Consider the following 22643-nt stretch of genomic DNA (forward strand, 5'->3'; position numbering starts at 1 on the left):
AAATATGATGAAGAGTGCCACTCCATGAACAAGGAATGTGTGAGATGAAAAAGAAAAATATCTATAAAACAGACATGCAAACAGGCAAACATGTCTATTTGTGATTTGACCCCTGCAATTTAGGAAAATTTGTTACATTAAAGTACAATAAGCCAAAATCTAATTCAAACTCAACTAAGAAAGTCTTTCAAAAACCAAAATAAAGGGTCTAATCTGGCAAAGAAATGCATGTTAATGACAGTTTGTTGTGTTTAGCCACCACCAGTATTATTCTCTGTCTCTCTCTCTCTCTCTCTCTCTCTCTCTCTCTCTCTTATAAATAGATGGGTGACAAACTATAGGTAAAAAAACTATATAAAGCCTCTTGAAGTGTTAGGTAAACATGAGCCTCCAAAACTGAGTTTTAGTGGAGAGATGGATGGCATTCCTCTAAAATATATTCCTTTATTTGGTGTTTTGATGATGATGCAGGAGAACTTTGTTATAATTGTCGTTCATTTTAATTTCATTCAGGTTTTTCCTTTAATTTGTCACCTGCCTGTATATTCATCCTTATCATACTGCATTGTGTAGGCCTAATATATTCTTATCACATTGGGCTGCACAGTCCATCGCCATTCAAATATGCACATTCTAAACATCCAATTTTTGATGTCTAGTGGAAGTATAGTGTTACACAACCTGTTTTCATATTAGAGAAATTCTGTTTTGAAACGCATCGTTGAGCCTCATTTAACAATTAAGTTTTTATTTCTATTTATTGAATAGGATGGGGAAGTCATATCCATATTTGGTGTTTATTTCAATTGTATTGACTTGAAAGGTAAATAAAACAAATGTTTACAATAGAAGATAGATAGATAGATAGATAGATAGATAGATTTGTCTTTTTCTGTGATTTTTTAATAGAAAAATGATTATGTTTTGAAACTAACTAAGATAGATGGATAGATAATGTCACAGCCATCATTTGTTCCTGAAACTTAAACATACTTACATATTAAACTGTCTAATGTTGCCACCTAGCGGCTTCTTTTCACCTCTCAGGCTCCTTGTGCCTCTATAGCAACAAATATGCCCTCTGTAGGCTAATAGCTAGTATAAACGATAGCCTAATTCACTCAGATGTAAGGCTTATAAACTAGAAAACATAGCATGTTCAGAGTCAGGGGTCATCATGGCGATCTGGCAGCACGTGAGCCGGTTTCGACAGCCCATCTATTTTTGGTATCACTATATTGTTGTCTTAATGTAAGTCATGTGACGGCCAGCAGTCGTTTGAGTTATGATCTTAGAGGTTCATTGTTCGTGGGAGTAGGAGTCAATGCTGCTAATGTGAGCCAATCATCGGGGTTAATGTCTCATCTTGTGAGCTCCTAAATCATTTCTCACATCACGTGCTCTCCATAGAATACCTGACAATAGATAATCAACTAAATGTAGGCCTATGCCATTATAGTTATTTGAAATAACCATTAAAAGCAAAATAGGCCTACACAATTTAATTTAATAACTACTTTTCCAGGCCTGTCTTAGTTTTTAGACTTATGAGTCTGTTATGTTGGGGAATTTAAATTCAGTTTTGAATGGCACATACACTGTGAGTCTGGCACTAGCCTGGGAACTGGCTGTGCATTGGACAGCGCGTAATCCGGTGTTTTGATGTCTCGATCGGTGGAAACGCAACCGACCAGGAAGGAGAAAAAGTAGCCCGATTTGTCACCTCGACACATTATAGCTGACTGAAGCCTCACACTCCGGCAGCTTCTTCAATACACTTCCACCAGCCACACTGTTTTCCCCTCTGATGCGCACCAGGAGGCAACGAGCTGTGGAAGAGAGGATGTGCCACAGACTGTCCATAGAAAAGTGTAATTGTTGCCATGTAATTAGCATTGTGTAACCGAGTCCAAATGTATTTACGTTATTTACGTCTGAACATCAAATAGCCTATTGTATATCTAAACTCTGTACAGATGTTGTCATTTTGCATTCTTGAATTTCCCCATAAGCTAAACTGATGTGAGTGATTTTAAAAATGTTTTTTCAGGCTACAATAGCAGAGATTTCCCAAAAGATTTCAGTGTTGGGTGACCCGACACTACTGCAGGATATGACAAGCTCTGTCTATAGGTTAAATAGGCACATTAATAGGTCATCGGGGATCAAACAGACACCTATTAGCCGGACAGCCGTTAATAGGTGTGTAACACATCAAAGGCACGCGTTTGTAAGGCTCGACAATATCCACTGAGATGTGCAAGAGGGTGGGGTGCAGGGGGGGCTCGTTTTGAGTCTGTCAAGCAGTATAAAACCTGGTATCCTGCGTGTTTATCAGTCACGAGGAGAGACTTGAGGAAACATACTCTCTTTTGCTGTGTTTCTAATTCGATAGAGGATAATGGCACTCGGGTTGGATTTTACTGGCGGTAATGTTTCTGAGATGAATACGTTTTACTCGGGACATTACTGGCCAGCCACATGCCTGGACAAGAATAACAACGACGATTACGCACAGGACTCCAGCAGAGGTGAGTGACTGAATACCTTTTATTTTTACTTTTTAAACTGGCTCAGTGAACCAGTTTTAGAGAATAAGATACAATATCGCATGTTGTCTTTTATTTTGGTTGCTTAAAGTTCTGCACATTTTAAAATGTATAATGTAAAGTGTAGTCGCTCTGTGTGGGCTAGGCCTACACCCATTTCCGAATTTAGTAGCCTATGTACATACAATGTGTTTAATTACAATTGAGAGTTCAGAAAAAGCTAATAACTAACATTTTGTCCTCTCCCTGTAGTGCACCATGATGCTCCCCACAGGATGCGCTCGGACACCCAGCGCCGCCGGAAGCGCACGACTTTCAGCAAGGCGCAGCTGAGCGAGCTGGAGAGGGCCTTCTCTGTCACACAGTACCCGGACATTAAAATTAAGGAGTCTCTTGCATCTATAACTGGACTACCGGAGTCTAAAATCCAGGTAGGCTATGACACGTGCTTCACAGACGTCCCATGCGTAACAGATAACGCCAGTGTGCCATAAAAATAACCACATTTCATTATATTCAACAGGTCTGGTTTCAGAATCGACGCGCGCGCTATTTCAAGAGCAAGAAACCAAGCAGAGAAGTCCTCAAACCCTCCACAGACTACCTTCCTCACTTCTCATACGCTCCAACTCCCAGTCCACCATTCCCACAGTTGGCTGATTCTTTCCCTCATTATCCCAGCCTACCGTCCCCACCAGGTTACCCTGCTCCCAGTTTACCTCAGTCCACGAGGCTCTCAACCATCCTGGGGAGTCAGACCATGTCACTGCCCGCACCTCCATCACCTGTCGCTGCCGACCAAGCTACATCCTGCTCCCCGCATGGGCCGGATCTCCCAGGAGTTCCCCAAGACCACTATCAAACGCCAAACTTTACTGATTTTCACAATGTGTTCCCACACAGCGGGTTCAGTCAATGGGATTTGACGGAGGACTTTGAGGCTTTCATCGGAGATGCACATGGAGCCCAGTCTGTGGGTAACCACTGCACTGCAGACGGACAACCTGGACCCAAGGAGAGCGTTAAGAGTCAGCTGGAGCACCAGAGCTTCTCCACTGGCGAGTCCATGGACGACCTGTCCGATTTTGGCTTTCCTGACCTGGGCAACTTTAATCTATCAGATTTGGACATTTCTGCAGCAATGATTGATTATTTTTTGGGCTGATTGATAAAATAAGAGCTGTTAGCTATAAGCTATTTAAAAGAAAGTTACATGTTTAAAACGACATTGTAAATAGGCTGGTAGCTGTAAATAGGCTAGTAGGCTATTTACTAGTAGCAGTAATATTTATGGTGAGACCGCCCTGAAAAAAATGAAAATGTATATAACTATTCAGAAATGTACATATTGTAGATTATTACACCGACTTTACAAATAAAACACATTTTATTATATATTGTTATATGATTCATAAGATCTGCTGCCGAAGTCGTCATCACGTGGCGCCGTGGCTTAGTTGGTTAAAGCGCCTGTCTAGTAAACAGGAGATCCTGGGTTCGAATCCCAGCGGTGCCTTTTTGTCGCTGGACGACATGGACATGTTTGAATAAACTGCAGCTGTTTCTTTATACTGTAGTAACATGGTACTGCCGTGACAAGTCAAAGTCAAGTCAAAGCGTATAAGCTATTAAAAAACAAGTTTTCCTGTACAATAACATTCGTTCTTTTGCCTTCCACTCTGAACGCCATTCACAAGGAAACACAAGGTAGGCTACAAAGTAACAAGAAAGAATGTTCCTACTTTAATCAATTACAGAGTAATAGAGAAGGACACATCTTCAAACACTAGAACATTTTCAGGTCTTGTTAAAACTAAATCTACCTACATTGAAATGCCACACGTAGTTTTTACGTAGGCGAACAGTAAAATAGTATATGGATGTTAAGTCTCACACAGTAAATAACGTGGAAGTGGTCGCAATGCTACTCACAAGCAGCTGTATGAGCGCCAGTGATCTTTGTTATGATTGCAGTCACGAGCGTCTCTTTTTTGACATTCTACGTCCGGTTTCGAACTTTTCGAACTTGGCTCAGCCAATCAGAAGTCGACAATCAGTTGCATCCAATCACTGTGTTGGAAACAAACTAAAAGAGACAAAAACTAAGATATTCTTTATCTCTAAAATAAATGTAGGCTATATTGGTAAAGATGGAAAAGTAGAACATGAGAAGATATACAGCATGTCGTCCATACTGGGTCAACAGGCAAAACAGTGACTGTCTAAATGTAAACTGAGTAGCCTATATAGTGGCTTTTAGGCAGGATAAATGCATCAGTTTTGCATTAATGCAAACAGAACACAGTGATAAAAAGGTGTTATAAATTATGTTGTGTGCATTACATATGAGGACAGATGTAAAATAATATAGGCCTATATATATATATATATATATATATATATATATATATATATATATATATATATATAAATGCTTTTATCACTATTTTTGTGTGTGGTGTGCTCCCTTGCAGTCTTTTGTGCAGCAGAGGGTGCACAAAAGAGGTGTCTGCTGGACAGTGTCAGCACAGGGTCATGGTGCAACAGTCTTTTATTCTTGTAGAGATGTAGATGGATATATAGACCAACAGAGGTCAGTGTCTGCATGTTGTGCATGCAGTTGTGTGTCAGATAATAATCACGTGTACCAGTATAGCATTTGTGAAAACAAATGGGGCCTTTTTTAATTTAACAGTGTTATTGCTGGCTGTTTGAGGGATTGGATTTTTAAGTTTAGTGTTAAGGTTAGTGTGATAGCTAGCCAGGGAATGCATTGTGTGTGTGTGTGTGTGTGTGTGTGTGTGTGTGTGTGTGTGTGTGTGCATGCGCGCATGGGCATGTGTTGTCTATAGCTTTTTTAGAAGAAGATTATTAATGCACTTAGCACTGAAATCTCAAGTTTATTAAATCATGCAGAATTTCAGTCTATTCACCTAAATATAGAGGGAACATCAGAGGGGGTATTTATCATTAGCCTGGTCCTACCAGACTCTGGTACATTTCATTTGTACAGAGAGTCTGGCCACTCTCCATTGACAAGTGTTAATTTCCTTGAAGGCGGGTACTCTGTTGAAGTTTAAAACTATTGGATCTGCCCAGAGCCACTCTGGATCTGCCATAACCAATCGCTAACGTTTGGTCGTGACGTTTGTTATGCGCATGTGCAACAAGAGGGGAGACTGTCAAGGCTTATATTTAGCATTAGCATCGCTAGCGTTAGCCTTAGCCAACTCCTTCACCACTAACGGAACTAGCTAGAAAATCTAACTTTTCCCGAGCCCCGTGGGGTGGAGGGCCACAACATCATGGCCACCAACAGAACTCAGCAAAGATTGTTCTTGCTCGGGCTTTAACTTCTGGATATGGCGGACTGAATGGCTTCGCTCGCATCTTTCTCCGCCGCAACTCTAGTGCACCGCTTCAACGTCATCATTCTCAGCCACTCCCTGTGTTCGCTGATTGGACCGGCAAAATTTTGGCCGGAGAAAACCCAAGACTAGACTGCGAACCCAGACGTAGTACTGAAGGGAAATGAAAATTGAGCTTAAGTAGCCTACGTAGGAGGGCGGAGCCAGGCTAATTCATCATAAACATTATGCTTCAACCACAGAAATAACAATCAATTATAAGTTCATTTTGTAATTAGGAATACTTTAAGACTTGTCAAGTGGTGTGTCTGAAACACAGAGTGATTTTTCTTCTTATGGGCTCAGCTGACCTATCTTTTCTCTGCCCTTGATGCATCAGTTGTCTCTTCACTCTTGCAGCCCAGCCAGTATTTCGCAATGGATCGTGGGTAAGGAGGGTTCACAGAGACCACACGTTTTGTCTGCAGATCCACTCTGTAGTATTTATCTGCCGTCATAAAAAGAGAATAAACATACAAACCAAAAGGTGTTAAAAGAGAAAGTTTAAAGAGGATCTTTTTCTGATTTGTTGAAACACAGAACGCCTTAGGGATAAATATGACCATGTATTCATACCTCTCTTGAAAAAATACACATTTTGAACAGGGATGCTTTTGTACTCCTGTGTGGGGCTCTCATCAAAGATGTCGCTGTAGTCAAACCAATTGTCATAACCCCACAAGTCATCAAACAACACGTGGCGACTCTGCCTTCTTTGCTGTGCACGCTTCTTGCTGGGCCTCCTCCTCCGACTGCTGCGCCTCCTTGCTGGTGGAGGAGAAGATGGAGTGGGCTTGGGACTGAGGTAGACTCGTCCCACCATGGCAGCATCTACAGCGGGCCTGATGCCCTGCCAGTCCCTACTGGTGAAACGAGGGCCTGTCTGGTGACTACTGACTAAATGAGGAGGAAAAAAATAACAGATGATTAGAAACATACACACATGTAAATACACAAGAAATCACGTAAACATAGCTGAGCCTTACAGGAGCTTCCAAAGAGCTCTCTGAAGAAATCCTCCAATGTCTGATCGCAGAAGAGGTCCGTGTATCGTGTGAACAGCACAGACGGGGAGGACCTGCTCATGCGGACACACTCCTCATGGGAAGGCTGGTATTTAAATTCATACTGGTAATACTTGTCCCCTGAAGAAAGAAACAAACACATGTTGACATGTCAAGTAGGAAAAACACAGGTGTAATTAAATGGATGATGCCTGTATTCCATTTAGCTGCTGCAGTTTTAGGGTCCTGCCACAGGTACATCTGCTCCAGTTTGCTTGCCCTCATTTAGTACTTAATACTAACCTTTCCTCTGTTTGAAATGATAAGACTGATGATAAGGTAATGTCCCTTTAGAGCAGAGATATCCAGACGTAGCAGATCTTTTACTGAAGTAAAAGTAGCAATACCAGTGTAGAAATATTTAATTACAAGTAAAAATCCTGAATTCAAACATTTACCTACATAAATAAGTATCACAATATACTAAAAGTACCAAAAGTACTCATTATGCAGAATGGCCCAATTCATTATCATATGGATTTTAACTATAGATGCATCAATGTGTACGTTGTACAGCTCTTCAAGTGCTCATATTATGCTCATTTTCAGGTTCATAATTGTATTTAGAGGTTGTACCAAAATAGCATTATGTGGTTTAATTGTCAAAAAACACTATATTTAACACAATAAAGGAAAGTGGAAAAGCCAAAAAGCATAATATGAGCACTATAAGTGTTGCAGCTAGTTAAGGTGGAGCCTCTTTATATACTGCTGGGGAGCTTCGTTTTTAATAATACATTATGATATTACATTATTGCCGCCGTAATACATCATAGTACATATTTGTTGATTATATTGGAGTAGAAGATTTAAGTGGCATAAAATGGAATTAGTTAAATAAAGTACAAGTACATCAAAAGTACCAAAACTTGAGTAAATATACTTCCACGACCTTTGGGTCACTGCCCCCAACAAGAATCAGAAGATGATTAACAAAATAAGAAGATAATAAAGAAGAAGAAAAAACATTTCTACCGCACACTTTTTTTATTGTTGCTTTCTTTATTATGAAATACTTTATTGGTTTACTTCCTAAGATCTGTAAAAACTATTAAAAAACTGCTTGTGAACCTGTTTTGAAATATGCAAGTTGAGCCAAAAAGATAAGAAACCATTGCTGCATTCATTCATTGATCATGTCACGTAGGATCAAAACCCATCACAGTCTTGCAGTCAAACCTTTTAAATACTGAAAAAATATGTAACACACCCCTACCAAAATACCTTTGAAAAAGTAGACTTTCTCTTTGCCACGGTGACTTGATGCTGGTATGGCAAACGAGGCATCAACGTCATCTGGTATGCCATCAAAGCCGACTGAAATGTCCCTAGGATAGTCTTTATCCATGACATCGCCGTCAAACCGCCAGTACTGGTTCCCCTGAAGGAGAAAAAAAAAAACAAAAAGCCCAAAGCAGTGAGGTTTGGTGCTATACCACTGCAATGCTAAGGAGACAATGCTTGTTTATTATAAATATTAATAAAATAGTACATTTTGAAATGTTATGGTCAGCCCTGCTAGGGTTTGTGAGCACCATGTATTTTACCTGATTAAGATTTGAGTTGAGATTTGGCTTCTTCACTGTCAAGTGTTCGTATGAACATCTCAATTATTGATTATGAATTTGGGTCTCTAATGTAAAGAGTAGTCAGATTACACTGGGTATCTTGATATAAACATTATATATAGATCACATATAACACATATAAACATATATAAACACTAACTGCTCACAGACTCTAGAGAGGTGGATGTTATACCTTAAAGATGTAGGTTTTTCCCTGGCAGTTGATGCGTGTGAATGCAGCATCTATGGGTCCAGACATGCCCCAAACATCCTGGATGAGTTTTGGGTAACCGGGAAGTATGGACTTGTCATCCAACTCAAAGAAATATTCACCTAGGAGGAAAGGTATAGGCTTTGGATCAGTGTTAGAAGCCGTAAGAGACTCCCTTCAATTTATTTAACCAGGAAAATACACAAAGTATCAAGACTGAAAATGTGAAAATATCAAATACAATGTACAGCCTGCACAGTTTTGTCCAGATTTGTGTACACTTTTAGTAGAAAAACCCTTTTGGAGGTCCAGATTTACCTCTAAATGCATATATGGACCCATTCTTCAGCTGCAGAAAAGCATTAAAAGGTTTGCCGCTGCAGGCCACTGCGTCAGGGTCTCCAGATGTGGTGGTGGGTAGGGGAGAGGCAGGGATGGATGCTGGAACTGTGTTGACAGTTGGTGGGAGAGTCGTTGGTGTGCTCTCGGCAACAGTCGTTGGTGCTTCTGTTACTTCATCTGCTTCCTCGAAGGTATCGCCACGACCAACTGAGGGCAGAACAGTTTTGTCACACAAATTTGGTTAAATAGGAATGGCTAATTTACAAAAGCCAAGAAGTTTATTGATTAAAATACAAATAGTTTATTCAGTGAAATGGTAATATTCTACTGATGTACTGACTTTTTTTAGGGCAGATGGCATCAAAGTCCCCACAGCAACTTCCATAGTACACACACATGGAGTCACACTGGCATTTCCTCTGCGGGTCGAAGGAGCCACAGCGACCCTCACAGGACTCTGTGGAAATGCAGCTTGTTTGTTTCAGTGTGAAATGATCAATGATATGTATCGATATAGTGCAGACTTGGTCAGACATTTGAATAACCAGAGGTGGGCGTGGAACTACTCAGATCCTTTACCTGTTTGACTGAAACATTATTATATATTGCATCATTGAATTGTTACTAATACTGATTCCTAAACGCATACCGTAAGTAGCATTTTACTGTTGGTCAAGTTGGAGCTTATTTTATCTACTTTACTAAGTATTTTAGTCTAGTGGTTCCCAACCTACGGGGTAGGGCCCCTCCAGTGGGTCACGATATCAATCTGAGGGGTCATGAGATGATTAAATGGGGGGAGGGGTTCTGCCACATGAATCTGTTTAGATTTTTTTTGGATGTTTCTCAAGTCTTTGCTTTCTTTATGTGAAATATTGGATAATTTTACATCCCAAGTAAACACTACTCAAGTAAAGTACAAGTTACTCATAAAGTACGGTAGCCTACTTGGTATACTATAATAGTATAATATTTCCTTTAGCTTTAAGATTTGTTAAATTAGAAAAGACAATCTGGAAGACTTACCCTCTGCAGCAAAGGTGGTGTCCAGCAGGAGGACGAGGCCCAGCAGAGCCACGGCTGGCTTCATGCCAACTCACAGAAAATATCCAACTTTTAAACAAAAAACTAAAACTAAAAATGTAGAGTTTTAATTCAGAAGACAACTGTGTGCCTGTTTACGCCAGTGACCTATAGTCAAAAGAATTTTGAGTGCCCCACTTTGGGGTGCAGCATTGTGTGCAGATGATCAATAGATATTTTTTTTTTAGAAGCTGTTGACCCCCAGGCGTCTGCTTTCCTGATTGGTCAACACTCGGCTGTGATAATCATTAAACTGTGACGGCTGATCTCTGTCCTGTCTGTCCCAGAAACATCACCCTAACATGAACATCGTCACTTTAAGGCACATAATACAGCCACTGACTTTCCAGTTATCATCTGGCAAATGTAACACCCAACATCAGCTTATTATTGTTATTATTATTATTATTATTATTATTATTATTATTATTATTATTATTATTATTATTATTATTTCATTTTATGAGACAGATAATTAGAATAAGTCTTGCATCGATGGTCTGTTTAGCTCAAATGGCTTTTAATTGGCACAGTGGATATGACACAGGTCTTTGAGGTGGGAGATCTGGGTTTGATTCCCACTGCGATACATCAACCAATGTGTCCCTGAGCAAGACACTTAACCCCTAGTTGCTCCAGAGGTGTGCTACCTCTGACATAGATAGCAATTGTAAGTTGCTTTGGATAAAAGCGTCAGCTAAATGATATGTATTATTGTATTATTGTAATTAGGAAATAATTACAATAATAATTAAAATGCAAAATTACAAACCAGACTAGAAATAACATCAGTGTGCTATTGTCTCATAAAGTAGATATAGGCCTACAGTATATGCTCTGGTTGAATGAGGTTACAATAATCTGAGCTCAAACATTGTGTAACTAGGGCAGACCTTTTCCTCTAATCGATCTATGGGGTAAAAAAACAAAACCTAAAGCAAACACAAAGCCATCCTCCAAATTTAGCCCAGATAACTACACTGGCATATTATTAAAAAAGAAAAACGACAAATGTAGGATATTTTAAAGTACCTGTTCTTTTTTATTTTGGACTATGACCAACAGGAGATTGTCGGACAGAAGTTGATCAGATTCAGCACCATAGAGCGACGTAGAGGCTGAAACCAACACATCACCACCAGGCTAACAGATTAAAGTGATGTTATTACTTTCTTATCATTCTGTTAAACATTGAAAGACTCTCTCTTTTTTTTATGAAAGCAAAATGTCTAGGTCAAAGAGTTAGTACTTTAGCTTTTATTTTAGTATTTTACACTCAAATTGAAGAGGTTCTGGCTGGTTCCAGTAGTACCAGTCCAGCAGTGGATAAACCAGTCCAAGTTAAGTTAGTGGTGTTTAAAATGTATTTGATTTAGTGAAGTACAGCGAAAACTGCTGACAACAGATTATTAGGGTAGCTGGACTTTGCTTTCTCAGTGTTGCTTAAGTTAGTGAGGATATTAATGCATGGGTTGCCAAGACATATGTCTGATGTTGTACATTTCATGAAGTTGTGGTTCTTATATTATTGCTCTGATTATTATAATTCTGATCTATTTATGTAAAAGCAAAGCATAGGCCTGCCTGTTGCTTTTCTTTTTTTTCTTGTGTAGTCTAGATTGTTTATGTAACTCTAAGATCAGATGTGAGGCCTGTTTGAAAGACAAGTCCTCCAAACTAGTATACGCACACATTGTCGTTTCCCTCTAGTACGACCCATAGGAGAATTTAATAAATTAGCGCCCCTCGTGATGGCAGGAGGAAATACGACACACAGAAGTGTTTTCCATCCTCATACCTGCACGTAACGGTCGCAATTTAGTTGGGTTTAGGCAACAAAACTACTCAGTTAAGTTGAAAAAAGATTGTGGTTTCGGTTAAAATCGTTACCTTTATTATGTTACTTCATACCTGGTGTAATTACGCATGTGACGTAGAACATAGTTCCGTTTGTTACCAAAAGTTAAAATAACTTGCCAATAGCTACCCCATTCTAACACACTTATTTATTCTCAATCAATGCAGTCCCTTCATTAAGAATGAAATTTTCTTCGTTGTAAGATGTCTAAATCACTGTAATACTTTGAAAGACAAGTATAGGGTAAAACTAGTTTACTCAATTAACTCCAGTCGCTAAGTTGTGTAAAACAACTTCAATGTTTCTTCTTGAAAGTAGTGTTTCTTAAATCCAAGTTAGAACTTAAATTTCAGTGTTTATAGACCTTGTAGCAGACTCTAAGTGACTACTGTACATGTCCTGACCTTTGGTTACACTTCACAGAGCTTCTCTCATATTGTTTGGTTATCTTTCTTCTCATCTGTCAGTCCCTCCACCTCTCTCTACTTTTACTATTATCTTTCCCAATAGCTTCATCTGCCTCTCTGCTGATTGAGAGGCAGATGAACATTAACTCAACTTGTGTTGAGTTAATGTTTGATATGCCGCTAGAGATAAAAAAGGTCTTTTGGTGGTTATATTAATCTCATTAACTCAGTGGGTCTACTGTATGTGAGGCACATCTGTGTTTCCTCAGCTTCACTTATGCTTTGCTATTAGACCACCTGGACTTAGTGTGTAGCTTTATTCAGCCTTTGCTATTCTGAGCTGTCTGCTCTGTGTTATCTTCTGGATAGTTGTTCCCCTTTGGGTTGCTTCTTGTCAGTTTTGCCATGAAAATCATAGGTAGGCTGTTGAAGTGGCTTTGGTACCACAGAAACTACTTCATCATCGTCATCACTCCGCTTGTGCTTCTTCCTCTGCCGCTCATCATCCCTACACCGGTGAGTGTAATTACATTTTTAGTTAAGTGGATGGTTTAAATCTGTGTTTGTCTTGACTGAAAGAAAATCACAAGTGTTTTAAAACAAGAGTCTAAAACAGGTAACAGTTGTGGAAGGTTTTAAAATATTTGTTCCTTATCTGTGCCCCTTTTCTTTACTTCTGTCCTTCAATGCACTGTACATGTCAGAGAGGTACATCATGGAAACAAATGTGCTTGCATAATGCTTGGCTAATACTGTTCTGTTTATCAACACCTGGTGAGGATGTGGTTTCACATGCAGATCAAATATTTGTCCTGAGGATTCAATATCCTTTGAGTTCAACCTGTTTAATGAACCTGACATATTGCCTTCCAAACTGTTATTTCATATTGGTACAAATGTTTTTGGTGATTTTATAGTTGCAACTTGTAATCTGTCTATAACATTTCATGAAAACATTACTGTGTATGTGTCAGTAGCTCAGTTGGCAAAATCAAGCAAATGCCACAATCATAAATTAACACTTTATGGCTTTTAATACAAACTATAACACTGACACTTGATCCACAAAATGAAAAGGATTTTTAGAATAAGTTTTTCACATTGATGCAGCTAATCATTTCCTGGCCCCATCTATATAGTTAACATACAGACATGAGAGTAGCATCGATTTTTCATCTTACTGTTAGCAAGAAAGTGAATAAATGTATTTCCCAAACTTTGAACTATTCCTTTCAGATAAGATAAACACATTTGTGAAAATAAACAACCATTAATAAAAAAAAGAAGATACATTTGATACTAAAACTGTACAGAATAGTAGGCCTAGTCTAGTCATAGTAGTATAGCCTATTACAGTAGTAAAGTAATTAAATGGCAGTAAGAGCAAATATGATACATAATATTGTTGCAGTGTGCTGTAATTTCATATAGTGCTTATGAATGTTACAACAATTAACATATCTTACACATTTTGGGATTCATTCATCTTGCTTTATCTTATCCTAAAAGTGCAAAGCAGACACTTTCACTCAAAGTGCAGAGCTGAGCGTGACAAGTTTTGTGTCGGCTAGTTTAAACAGTCTTGAAGCTGTAATTTTACTGAGGACCCATAAAGAAGAGGCAACATTTGTATTATGAGTTAGTGTAGCTGTTATCTGCATGTGTACATTCTTATTGCCTTTTAAAGAGAAGAAGCTAGAGAAAAGACAAAGGACAAGAAACACTGTAAAGTGTGTCTCTCTCGGTTTATGTTATCTTTGCTTGTGCCAAACATCTGTATCTGAGCTTATTTCAGATGTAAAATGCCAAAATGCTGCTCTAATTATGTAATGTTTGTCACTTCTCATTTAGAGAATTTGGTCTAAACACACTTCACTGCCAATTGCTTCTGACCACAGTGTGTGTGAATGTGTGTGTGTTTATAGGAAGCCAGATGTGGTTATGCTATCATCCTCATGGCTCTGTACTGGTGTACAGAGTGTATGCCTCTGGCTGTGACTGCCCTACTGCCAATCGTCCTCTTCCCTATGATGGGCATCATGAAGGCTGGAGCGGTAAAGTCCTTATTTAGGCTAAAATGTTTTGCTTTATTATGTGCCAGCTTTAATTTACCTGTACATTACTGTTACCTGTAGGGAAATACTGCTGTCAGAAAATCAGAAAAGGGAAGAGAAAACATTGGACCTACTTAAACTAATTGCAGCTGGACTTGCTGTGTAGTCTTCCTCACTTTCCCCCCTAATTTGATACATTTTGTCTTTGCTTGGCTTGCAAGAGGTTAGGATCTCCAAGTATTGACAATATGCTATTCATGCATTGCTATTTTTCTGTACCTTCATCATTATGGGTCATATGTGAAATTAGGCTATTATTGATGTATAATTCAAACATTAGGGTGAGTCATCGCTAACTCACTTTATTAAAGATACCACCATTGCGTGGCGGTGCAATATCCCAAAATTCACTCACTTTAACTCAAAGATCAGAATAAAACCTTTCTGAGGTTGTGTGAAGGTTTGATGTGGTCAAAACTGATTATTATATATCAGATGTGCAGACAGAAATCAAGTAGGCCTACATGCTTGCAGCTATGAACGCTACAGTATAAAATTTGCAAACTGCTATGGACACCAGGAGATGGGAACCAAATAAAGTATACAATAGAACAGGACATTTGCCTTGTCTTGATTGTGGTGCCGATCCGACCCTCAGTCTGTTCTTTTTAGGACATAATTGTACAGACACCATCAAGTGTTTTACTTTTATTGCTCATAAAACAAACTGCATGATGCATTGTGAATAGGACAGCATGTTCACGGGTTATTACATCAGTTCAAACACTTTTTCTTTTTTTGTTTTGGCGTGTTTGGATTTTTGATTCTTCTGCTGAAGTCAGTGTCTGTGTGATTTGTTTCAGGTCAGTATTGAGTATCTGAAAGACTCTAACATGCTGTTCATTGGAGGCCTGTTGGTGGCCATTGCAGTGGAGAAGTGGAACCTTCATAAACGCATCGCTCTTCGAGTTCTGCTGCTGGTTGGTGTTCGTCCGGCCCTGTAAGAACACCTTGTGATACAGCTGGTCTGTGTATACTACAGCAAACAGATAGATGTGGCCATTGGGTCAACAGTGCCTCCAAGGATCTCTATATTATTGACTTGTTCACGTTTTAGGATAAAATTCCACATCTCATTTATTTACAGTGACAATACATTCCAGAAATGTCATTTGATTACACAAATCCTCCATTTGGCACTCCTCATGATATAATGTGTCTCTTCAGGATGATACTTTTGAGTGATTCCTCCGTGACAACCAGAAGCATCATCTACAAAAAACATACATACAAAAAGTAATTTAATCAATACACTGCAACTTAAGGAAACACGTGCATATAGACCAAACAAAAGCAAACAAAGGCAACAGCTCCATCAATTTAACGTGCTAATTTAGAACGCTGGAAAAGAAGAAAATGCACTCCATTTACAGAAACACTCTGCAAAAACAGATAACACAACAGACGTGATCACCACTATACTGTTGATCACTGTCCTCATATCCACTCCCTGTCACTACACTTTCACACAGGTTAATGATGGGCTTCATGTTCGTCTCGGCCTTCCTGTCCATGTGGATCAGCAACACGGCCACCACAGCCATGATGCTGCCCATCGCCCAGGCTGTGCTGGAGCAGCTGAAGGCCACGGAGGCCCGGGCAGACGAACGAGATTTCCAGGCTGCAGCCGAGGACAACCAGGCGTTTGAGCTTGAGATCAGTCAAACTAAACAGGAAAATAAGGGCGAGAAGCAGATGGACACCAAGGCTCAGCTGGAGCACACAGTGTGTAAGTAAAAATGTCTGCTAGATAGATGACAGTTACCTTTCAAATAACTCAACTAACTGAATGTCTCCGGCACCAGATGAAAATGAGTGGAGTCCAGAGTCACTGCAGGAGTCCAAGAGAAAAGCGATGGAGGAGAAGTACGATCTCCTGACCAAAGGGATGAGTCTGAGTGTGTGTTACTCTGCCAGCATCGGAGGCACGGCCACGCTCACCGGCACAACCCCGAACATCATCCTTAAGGGTCAAATGGACAAGTAAGGCATTAAAAAACACAGGGGGTGTATTATTCCATGTATACTACTGTAACCGTTGATTGTCCTAATCTCTCCATCTTTCTTATCTTTTTGTGAAGGCTCTTCCCTGGGAATGGTGATGTGATCAACTTTGCCAGCTGGTTTGGCTTTGCTTTCCCCAACATGGTGCTCATGCTGGTGTTGACCTTCATCTGGCTTCAATTTATGTTCCTGGGCTTCAAGTAAGACAACTTCAACCTAGTACAGTCAGTATGTTTAAATGTTCATTTAACCCCAAATTCTTTCTATTACATATTTCTTTTAGATTTATAAGGATGTGTTCTTCTTAAGGCAGAAAAGTAAAAAAGTACTAAAAACTTTCCACAGTGAGATCTGTGGAGTATCCGGAGTAATCAAAACATTATTTATGGAGCTACACACATTGCACACATTAAATTAACCCCCATTGTATTGAGGGTGGCAGGTACTAACCTATCTGAAACTATTTGTGTGCTTCAAAATCATTTGGGAAAATTTCTGTGTTTTGGCTAAATTGACCCTTTAGAGAGGAAACTGCATTTATACTGGAAAACATAAAAAAAAAAAAAACACCTTACAAATATCTACTACATTTTGCGAAATGCTTATTTGCTTTCTGGCAGAGCAGTAGATGAGAGGATCCATCCAAAGGGGATGGGGCTTTTCAGTACTTGTGCACATACATTTGGGTATTTGGAGGGCCTACAAACCGACAACCTGTTAAATAAGACAACCCAGCCAGTTTTATCTGGGCTGCCTCAGAAAACATCGGATTTCAACAAGCCATTCAGATGTGTCTCCACTTCCTATGTAACATGCAGACTCATTAGAATATACCCCCCCCCCCTCCATTTGAGTATCTCCACCCACAGCTTTAAAACTACCTTTGCAAAGGTGCCCCATATTTTTCTTGCAAGCCGATCAGAGCAGACAGGGCTTTTCGGATGGGGGAATTAAAGAGACAGGAATTAAAACAGAGCGTTTCAGACGGAGGGAGAATACAGGTATATTCAGATCGACAGTATGAGAAACATAATGTGTTTTTGAAAAATTAAGCATGTAAACATCTTCTAGTAGAAACCGAACATATAAGTATTAACCTGAAAACGAGCATGATATGTCTCCTTTAAATATGAAGCTATAGTCAGCAGCCTGTTAGCCTAGCTTAGCACAAAGTCTGGAATCAGGGGAAAACAGCTAGCCTGGCTGTCAGATAACAAAATCCAGTGACCTAGCAGCTGGTCCCAGCTAAGAAATAGTCTGACACATGTAACATGTTATATTCGGACAGAGCCAGGCTAGCTATTTCCCAGTTTCCAGTTTTTGATGAGCTTATTTTCAAATGTCAAACTATTCCTTTAAGTAAAGAGGGTTGAATGACTACATTTTCTTTGTTTCCTGTTTCTTATAAAGAACAACTAAATGCTGAATTCCATTTAGCTGCTTTGGACTTACTAGGACACTTGAAGAAAACAGAGCCATCGTTATGTCATGTTATTATTAACACCTGCACATGTCCTAACATCAAACATCTGTGGTGAAAAAGGTCTATTATGTTACTAACTATACACTTACGCAGGCAGCCAGTATTGGTTTCATTGTGACATTAAGTCGTTAAGTTAATAGCTTTACTAATTTTACACGTTATGATGGTGCTGACATTACAGCTGCTGGATAAGGTGTATGGTAAAAGGTGCAGTAAATGAGCACAAGCCAATTATTAGGGACAAATGCAGGCTACCATATATTTTTGCTGCTGCTGTTGGGTATGCGATGTCACAGTGTCAAGACAAACACTACAGCTTTTATCCCCAGGCAGTAAGACTGTGACTTAAGACTTTTTATTTGTGTATGCTTCAACATGACTCAGTTTTCTCTAGTATTTGAATGAACAGTAAAGATAGTCAATTTTCAATAAAATAACTTTCCATACAATGACACTACTATGACAAAATGCTGTAAATTTATTGTTTGCTCAACTTGAAAGTTTAACCAGTTCACTGAACTTAGTCCATGCTTATAAATCTAACATTTCTTCCAATTGTCGACCAATCTGTGGCATCTTTGTACTTTGTACTTTCTCCTCAGCCTGAAGCTGTCATTTGGCTGCGGCGGTAGAAATGACAGAGATAAGGAGGCGTACATGGTGATGAAGCAGGAGTACAATAAGCTGGGACGCATGAAGTTTGCTGAGTGGGCAGTGCTCACCATCTTTGTCTTGCTGGTAGCCCTGTGGTTCACCAGGGAGCCAGGCTTCATAGATGGCTGGGCAACAGTGCTGTTCAATAAGGAGGGAGAGTGAGTTTTTTGCTTTCTTTACTTCTTTTTTTTCCGCATGTCTTTAAATAGTAAGTGTGGCGATATTCTGTCTGTGTAGCCAAATCCTGATATGAATTATTCCTTTGTGCCATACACCTCCATTATTGTCCAAAAACTATTAAAAAGATATCAGTGAGACACACAACGTTGCACTGGGTGACATGTTCTGTAATTATAATGAACATGGGCACTGTAGTTTATTTTTGGTCAATCCTACATACACTTTACTGCTGCTGTAAATACTCACAAGCACACCAAATCTGCTGCTGAAAATAGTCCCCAACAAATACCCTATTTTCTTTGAGAAAATAAAGTAAATGAAGTTTACTAAAAACTACAGTGTCAAGCTGTTTCATGAAGTCAATAACCTTTTTTTTAGAGATGAAACTAAGTGTTTATGACCCTTCAGTAGCAATGAATGGGTTTGGGGCTGAGCGCTACAGACAGGCTGGGCATGTCAGAAAGTATTGAGAGATGGACTAACACATTGTTGGTTTTGGTCTTTTCATAGGGTTCGTAGACAATATAATTCTTTTTAGAATATTGTCAGCTTTATCCTTTAACCCTCTGAGGATCTAGGGCATTTACTTGATTTTTACATATCTTCTTAAATTTAAGTTATTTGCTTTTTGAGTAGGAGTTTTGTCAAACATCGTTTGGACGCGCTGGTGCGTCTTTCGCCCTCAGAGGGTTAAATTCCTCACTTGTCTCTTCCTCCTTTCCTTTTACTCTTTCACCTGGTATCTCTATTTTATTCTGTCCTCTCTCCCTCCTGTTAAATCTTTGGATCTCTTCTCTCATTTAAGTTCCATAGTTCTCACACGTTTGCATTGTGACAACACTGTGAAACAGAGCAGGAAACATGGCAGCAACACATTCAAACAACAACATGTGGAATAACGTTGTCTTGTGTCCCTCAGTTTTGTGTCAGATGGAACCGTCGCTATCTTAATGTCGATGCTCTTCTTCATCGTCCCCTCTCGGATGCCCACGTGTAGAGGCTATGGTCAAGACGACGCAGGTGAAATGTTAACTCCACTAATCACATCTATGGAAGAAACATCCCTAATAGCATGCCTAATGATGTTCTGTGATCTAAATTTCAGCTCATCGGAGCACTCGGTGATGATTACCCAGCGGTTATGTCACTGCTCTTTAAAACTAATTACTGTTTCATGTTCACACTTCATCTGGGTCTTGCAGGTAAGAGGGTGAACACTCTCCCCACTCTGCTGAACTGGGACGTGGTCCACGAGCGGATGCCCTGGAACATCATCCTGCTGCTGGGAGGAGGCTTCGCTCTCGCTGCTGGCAGTGAGGTAAACAGCGATGAGCACTGTGTTTTCCTTTTATATTGTGCTGAAAGGATTTGTCAACTAATGAGAGAGTGAAGGCTAGTTTTGATAACAAATCACTTGCTTATTTATGCAGTAAAATGGTTCTGGATTTCAATTGTGAGGAGTTCCTGCACTTCTGTGTTTCACGTCATTGTAAATTGAATGCTGCTAACATGGCTGGTATTCAGACTCCTTTCACAAAAGATCAACATTTCTGCTTGAAACATTTGTTTACAGGAGTCAGGTCTGTCCATGTGGCTCGGAGAGAGCTTGGCACCTCTGGAGAAAATTCCCCCTTTCGCCATTGCCATACTGCTCAGCCTGCTGGTGGCAACGTTCACCGAGTGCTCCAGCAACACAGCCACCACCACCCTGTTCCTGCCAATCTTGGCCTCAATGGTACACATAAGTCCACACACACATACACACACACACACACACGATTATCATTCACAGCTCCATGTATTTATCTGTGCTGTGTTTCCTATAGTCCAGAGCCATTAAGATACATCCACTGTACGTGATGATTCCCTGCACCATCGCTGCCTCTCTGGCCTTCATGCTGCCTGTGGCCACACCACCCAATGCCATCGCCTTCTCTTTTGGAAAACTCAAAGTCATTGACATGGTGAGATTCATGCACAATCTGTTACAAGAATCATTCATGTGAGCAAGGTTTAGAGGATCTAATTAGAGAAATGTTGATGCAGGACAGGTGACTAAACCTTTGAGAGATGCTGTGAGTCTTTTAAGACTTTTAAAGACCTGCATATACTGGTTTTTGACCTTCACTGACACTGTATACTGATCAGAATATCACTGTCTGTTCCTTCAGGTGAAAGCCGGCTTCATACTGAACATCATTGGGATTTTGACTGTTAATTTAGGCATCAACACCTGGGGATATGCCATGTTTGACATGGGCAACTTACCTCATTGGTTCAACACTACACAGAATGCTACACATAGCAACCCTTGAGTGAAGGAGGGCAAAGAGAGATGGAGAAAGTGAATGACACAGAATTTTTTTTTTTTTTAAAGTCCTCCTTCAAGGTTTCTCTATAAAAAAGCCTAACATATTCATGACTAAATAAGCAACACATTTAAAAAAAAAAAGGGAGTTAAGAACCAAGTTTCACTTAACAGTGGTACACCACATATTCATATAAAAACCTGTATGACTATAAAACCTTGGAAGACCTTTGGAAAAAAAACCTGATTGATTTACAACCAAAACTGCTATAAACTTAACACGCTATCAGACTATGAGCTCTATTATTGGACAGACTGTCTGGTATTGTTCAGTACTTCCTTGTGTCATTCCAGTGAAAAAAGAAAAAGAAAAAAAGTGTTCATTAGATAAAAACTGAGGTAATTTCCTTGTACACATTTCCCTGAATGTGACGGCATGTTATTGATCTATTTATCACTCACAAATGATGCAAAGATGAAGTACACAACAGTGTGATGTTTACAATGTGTAAATGAGCTGAAATTGAATTAATTGTATCAGTTGATTTAACTTATTACTATGGTCCTTTTGTTGGACCTTAAGTCTTTGTTTTTTTTGTTGTACCTTTTATTTTGTATCAGTGTTTTTGTCGCACTGTTTTTACTTTGAACGAGCATTTAATTTACATTTGTTAACTTTTGGTGATTTGTAATTTTTAATCTTAAATTTGAAATATGCTCTAAAAAGCAACTAAAGGAATAGTTTGACATTTTGGGAAATACGCTATTTGTTTTCTTGCAGAGAGAAGATTGATACCACACTGTTGTATGGTAAATGTGAAACTACAGCCACAGCTGGTTAGCTTAGCTTTGTCAGAAGGTAAAAAAGAAAAAGAAAAACCCTACCAGCACCTCTAAAACTCACTAATTAACATGTAATGTGGTTTGTTTTATCCATACAAAAACAGGGGTGTAAACCAAAATTTGCCGTTTTAGTTTTTGTACGGAATAAACAAGATATAACGTATTACTTAGTGAGCATTAGAGGTGCTGCTAGTCAATTTTGTTTACCTTCAGCTGCGTTATGGGTCTTATGCTAAGCTAAGTTAACCATCTCCTCACTCCAGCTTCACACTAAAGGGACAAACATGAGAGCGGCATCAATCTTATCTAACAAATCCATTCCAGTAATTAGGCCAACATGTACACAAAGTGCAGGTGACACTGAAAAACATTCTTTAGTATTGAGGAAGTTAAAACACAGAAAGCAGCGCGCACAACTCAATAGCAGGAAGGGGTTACTAATACTGTGCACACTTGCACAAGTGAGTACAGATGAAAAGGCTGGTTGAAGAATAACTTTGAGATAAGGGACTGCCAACAGGATACAATTGTAGTGAAGGTCAGTATGCCTGTGGTTATTGCAGGTAAA

General features: G+C 39.4%; 3 protein-coding genes and 1 non-coding gene across 4 annotated transcripts; 3 read left to right on the forward strand and 1 right to left on the reverse strand.

Moving 5' to 3' along the window:
* The first annotated feature begins 2402 nt into the window (after positions 1-2402).
* On the forward strand, positions 2403-3907 carry LOC120544634 (homeobox protein SEBOX-like). The gene is made up of 3 exons (XM_039778530.1): positions 2403-2531; positions 2802-2980; positions 3073-3907. The coding sequence occupies exons 1-3, from the start codon at positions 2444-2446 to the stop codon at positions 3712-3714; spliced, it is 909 nt and encodes a 302-aa protein (XP_039634464.1). The 5' UTR covers positions 2403-2443; the 3' UTR covers positions 3715-3907.
* An 84-nt stretch (positions 3908-3991) lies between these two features.
* On the forward strand, positions 3992-4065 carry trnat-agu. The gene has a single exon. It is a non-coding gene; the product is annotated as a tRNA-Thr (tRNA).
* Positions 4066-6172: 2107 nt separating this feature from the next.
* On the reverse strand, positions 6173-10389 carry vtnb (vitronectin b). Its single transcript, XM_039778533.1, has 8 exons — positions 10168-10389; positions 9482-9598; positions 9118-9348; positions 8782-8921; positions 8245-8401; positions 6943-7101; positions 6533-6853; positions 6173-6404 (listed from the first exon to the last, which is right to left on the reverse strand). Exons 1-8 carry the CDS (start codon positions 10229-10231, stop codon positions 6268-6270), a joined length of 1326 nt encoding a protein of 441 aa, XP_039634467.1. The 5' UTR covers positions 10232-10389; the 3' UTR covers positions 6173-6267.
* Positions 10390-11990: 1601 nt separating this feature from the next.
* On the forward strand, positions 11991-21376 carry slc13a2 (solute carrier family 13 member 2). Its single transcript, XM_039778531.1, has 12 exons — positions 11991-13005; positions 14415-14543; positions 15407-15543; positions 16076-16332; positions 16409-16586; positions 16685-16807; positions 18693-18902; positions 19844-19944; positions 20127-20242; positions 20498-20659; positions 20751-20888; positions 21096-21376. The coding sequence occupies exons 1-12, from the start codon at positions 12895-12897 to the stop codon at positions 21237-21239; spliced, it is 1806 nt and encodes a 601-aa protein (XP_039634465.1). The 5' UTR covers positions 11991-12894; the 3' UTR covers positions 21240-21376.
* Positions 21377-22643: the final 1267 nt, after the last annotated feature.

Source organism: Perca fluviatilis, chromosome 16, assembly GCF_010015445.1.
Source record: "Perca fluviatilis chromosome 16, GENO_Pfluv_1.0, whole genome shotgun sequence".
Lineage (NCBI taxonomy): Eukaryota > Metazoa > Chordata > Actinopteri > Perciformes > Percidae > Perca > Perca fluviatilis.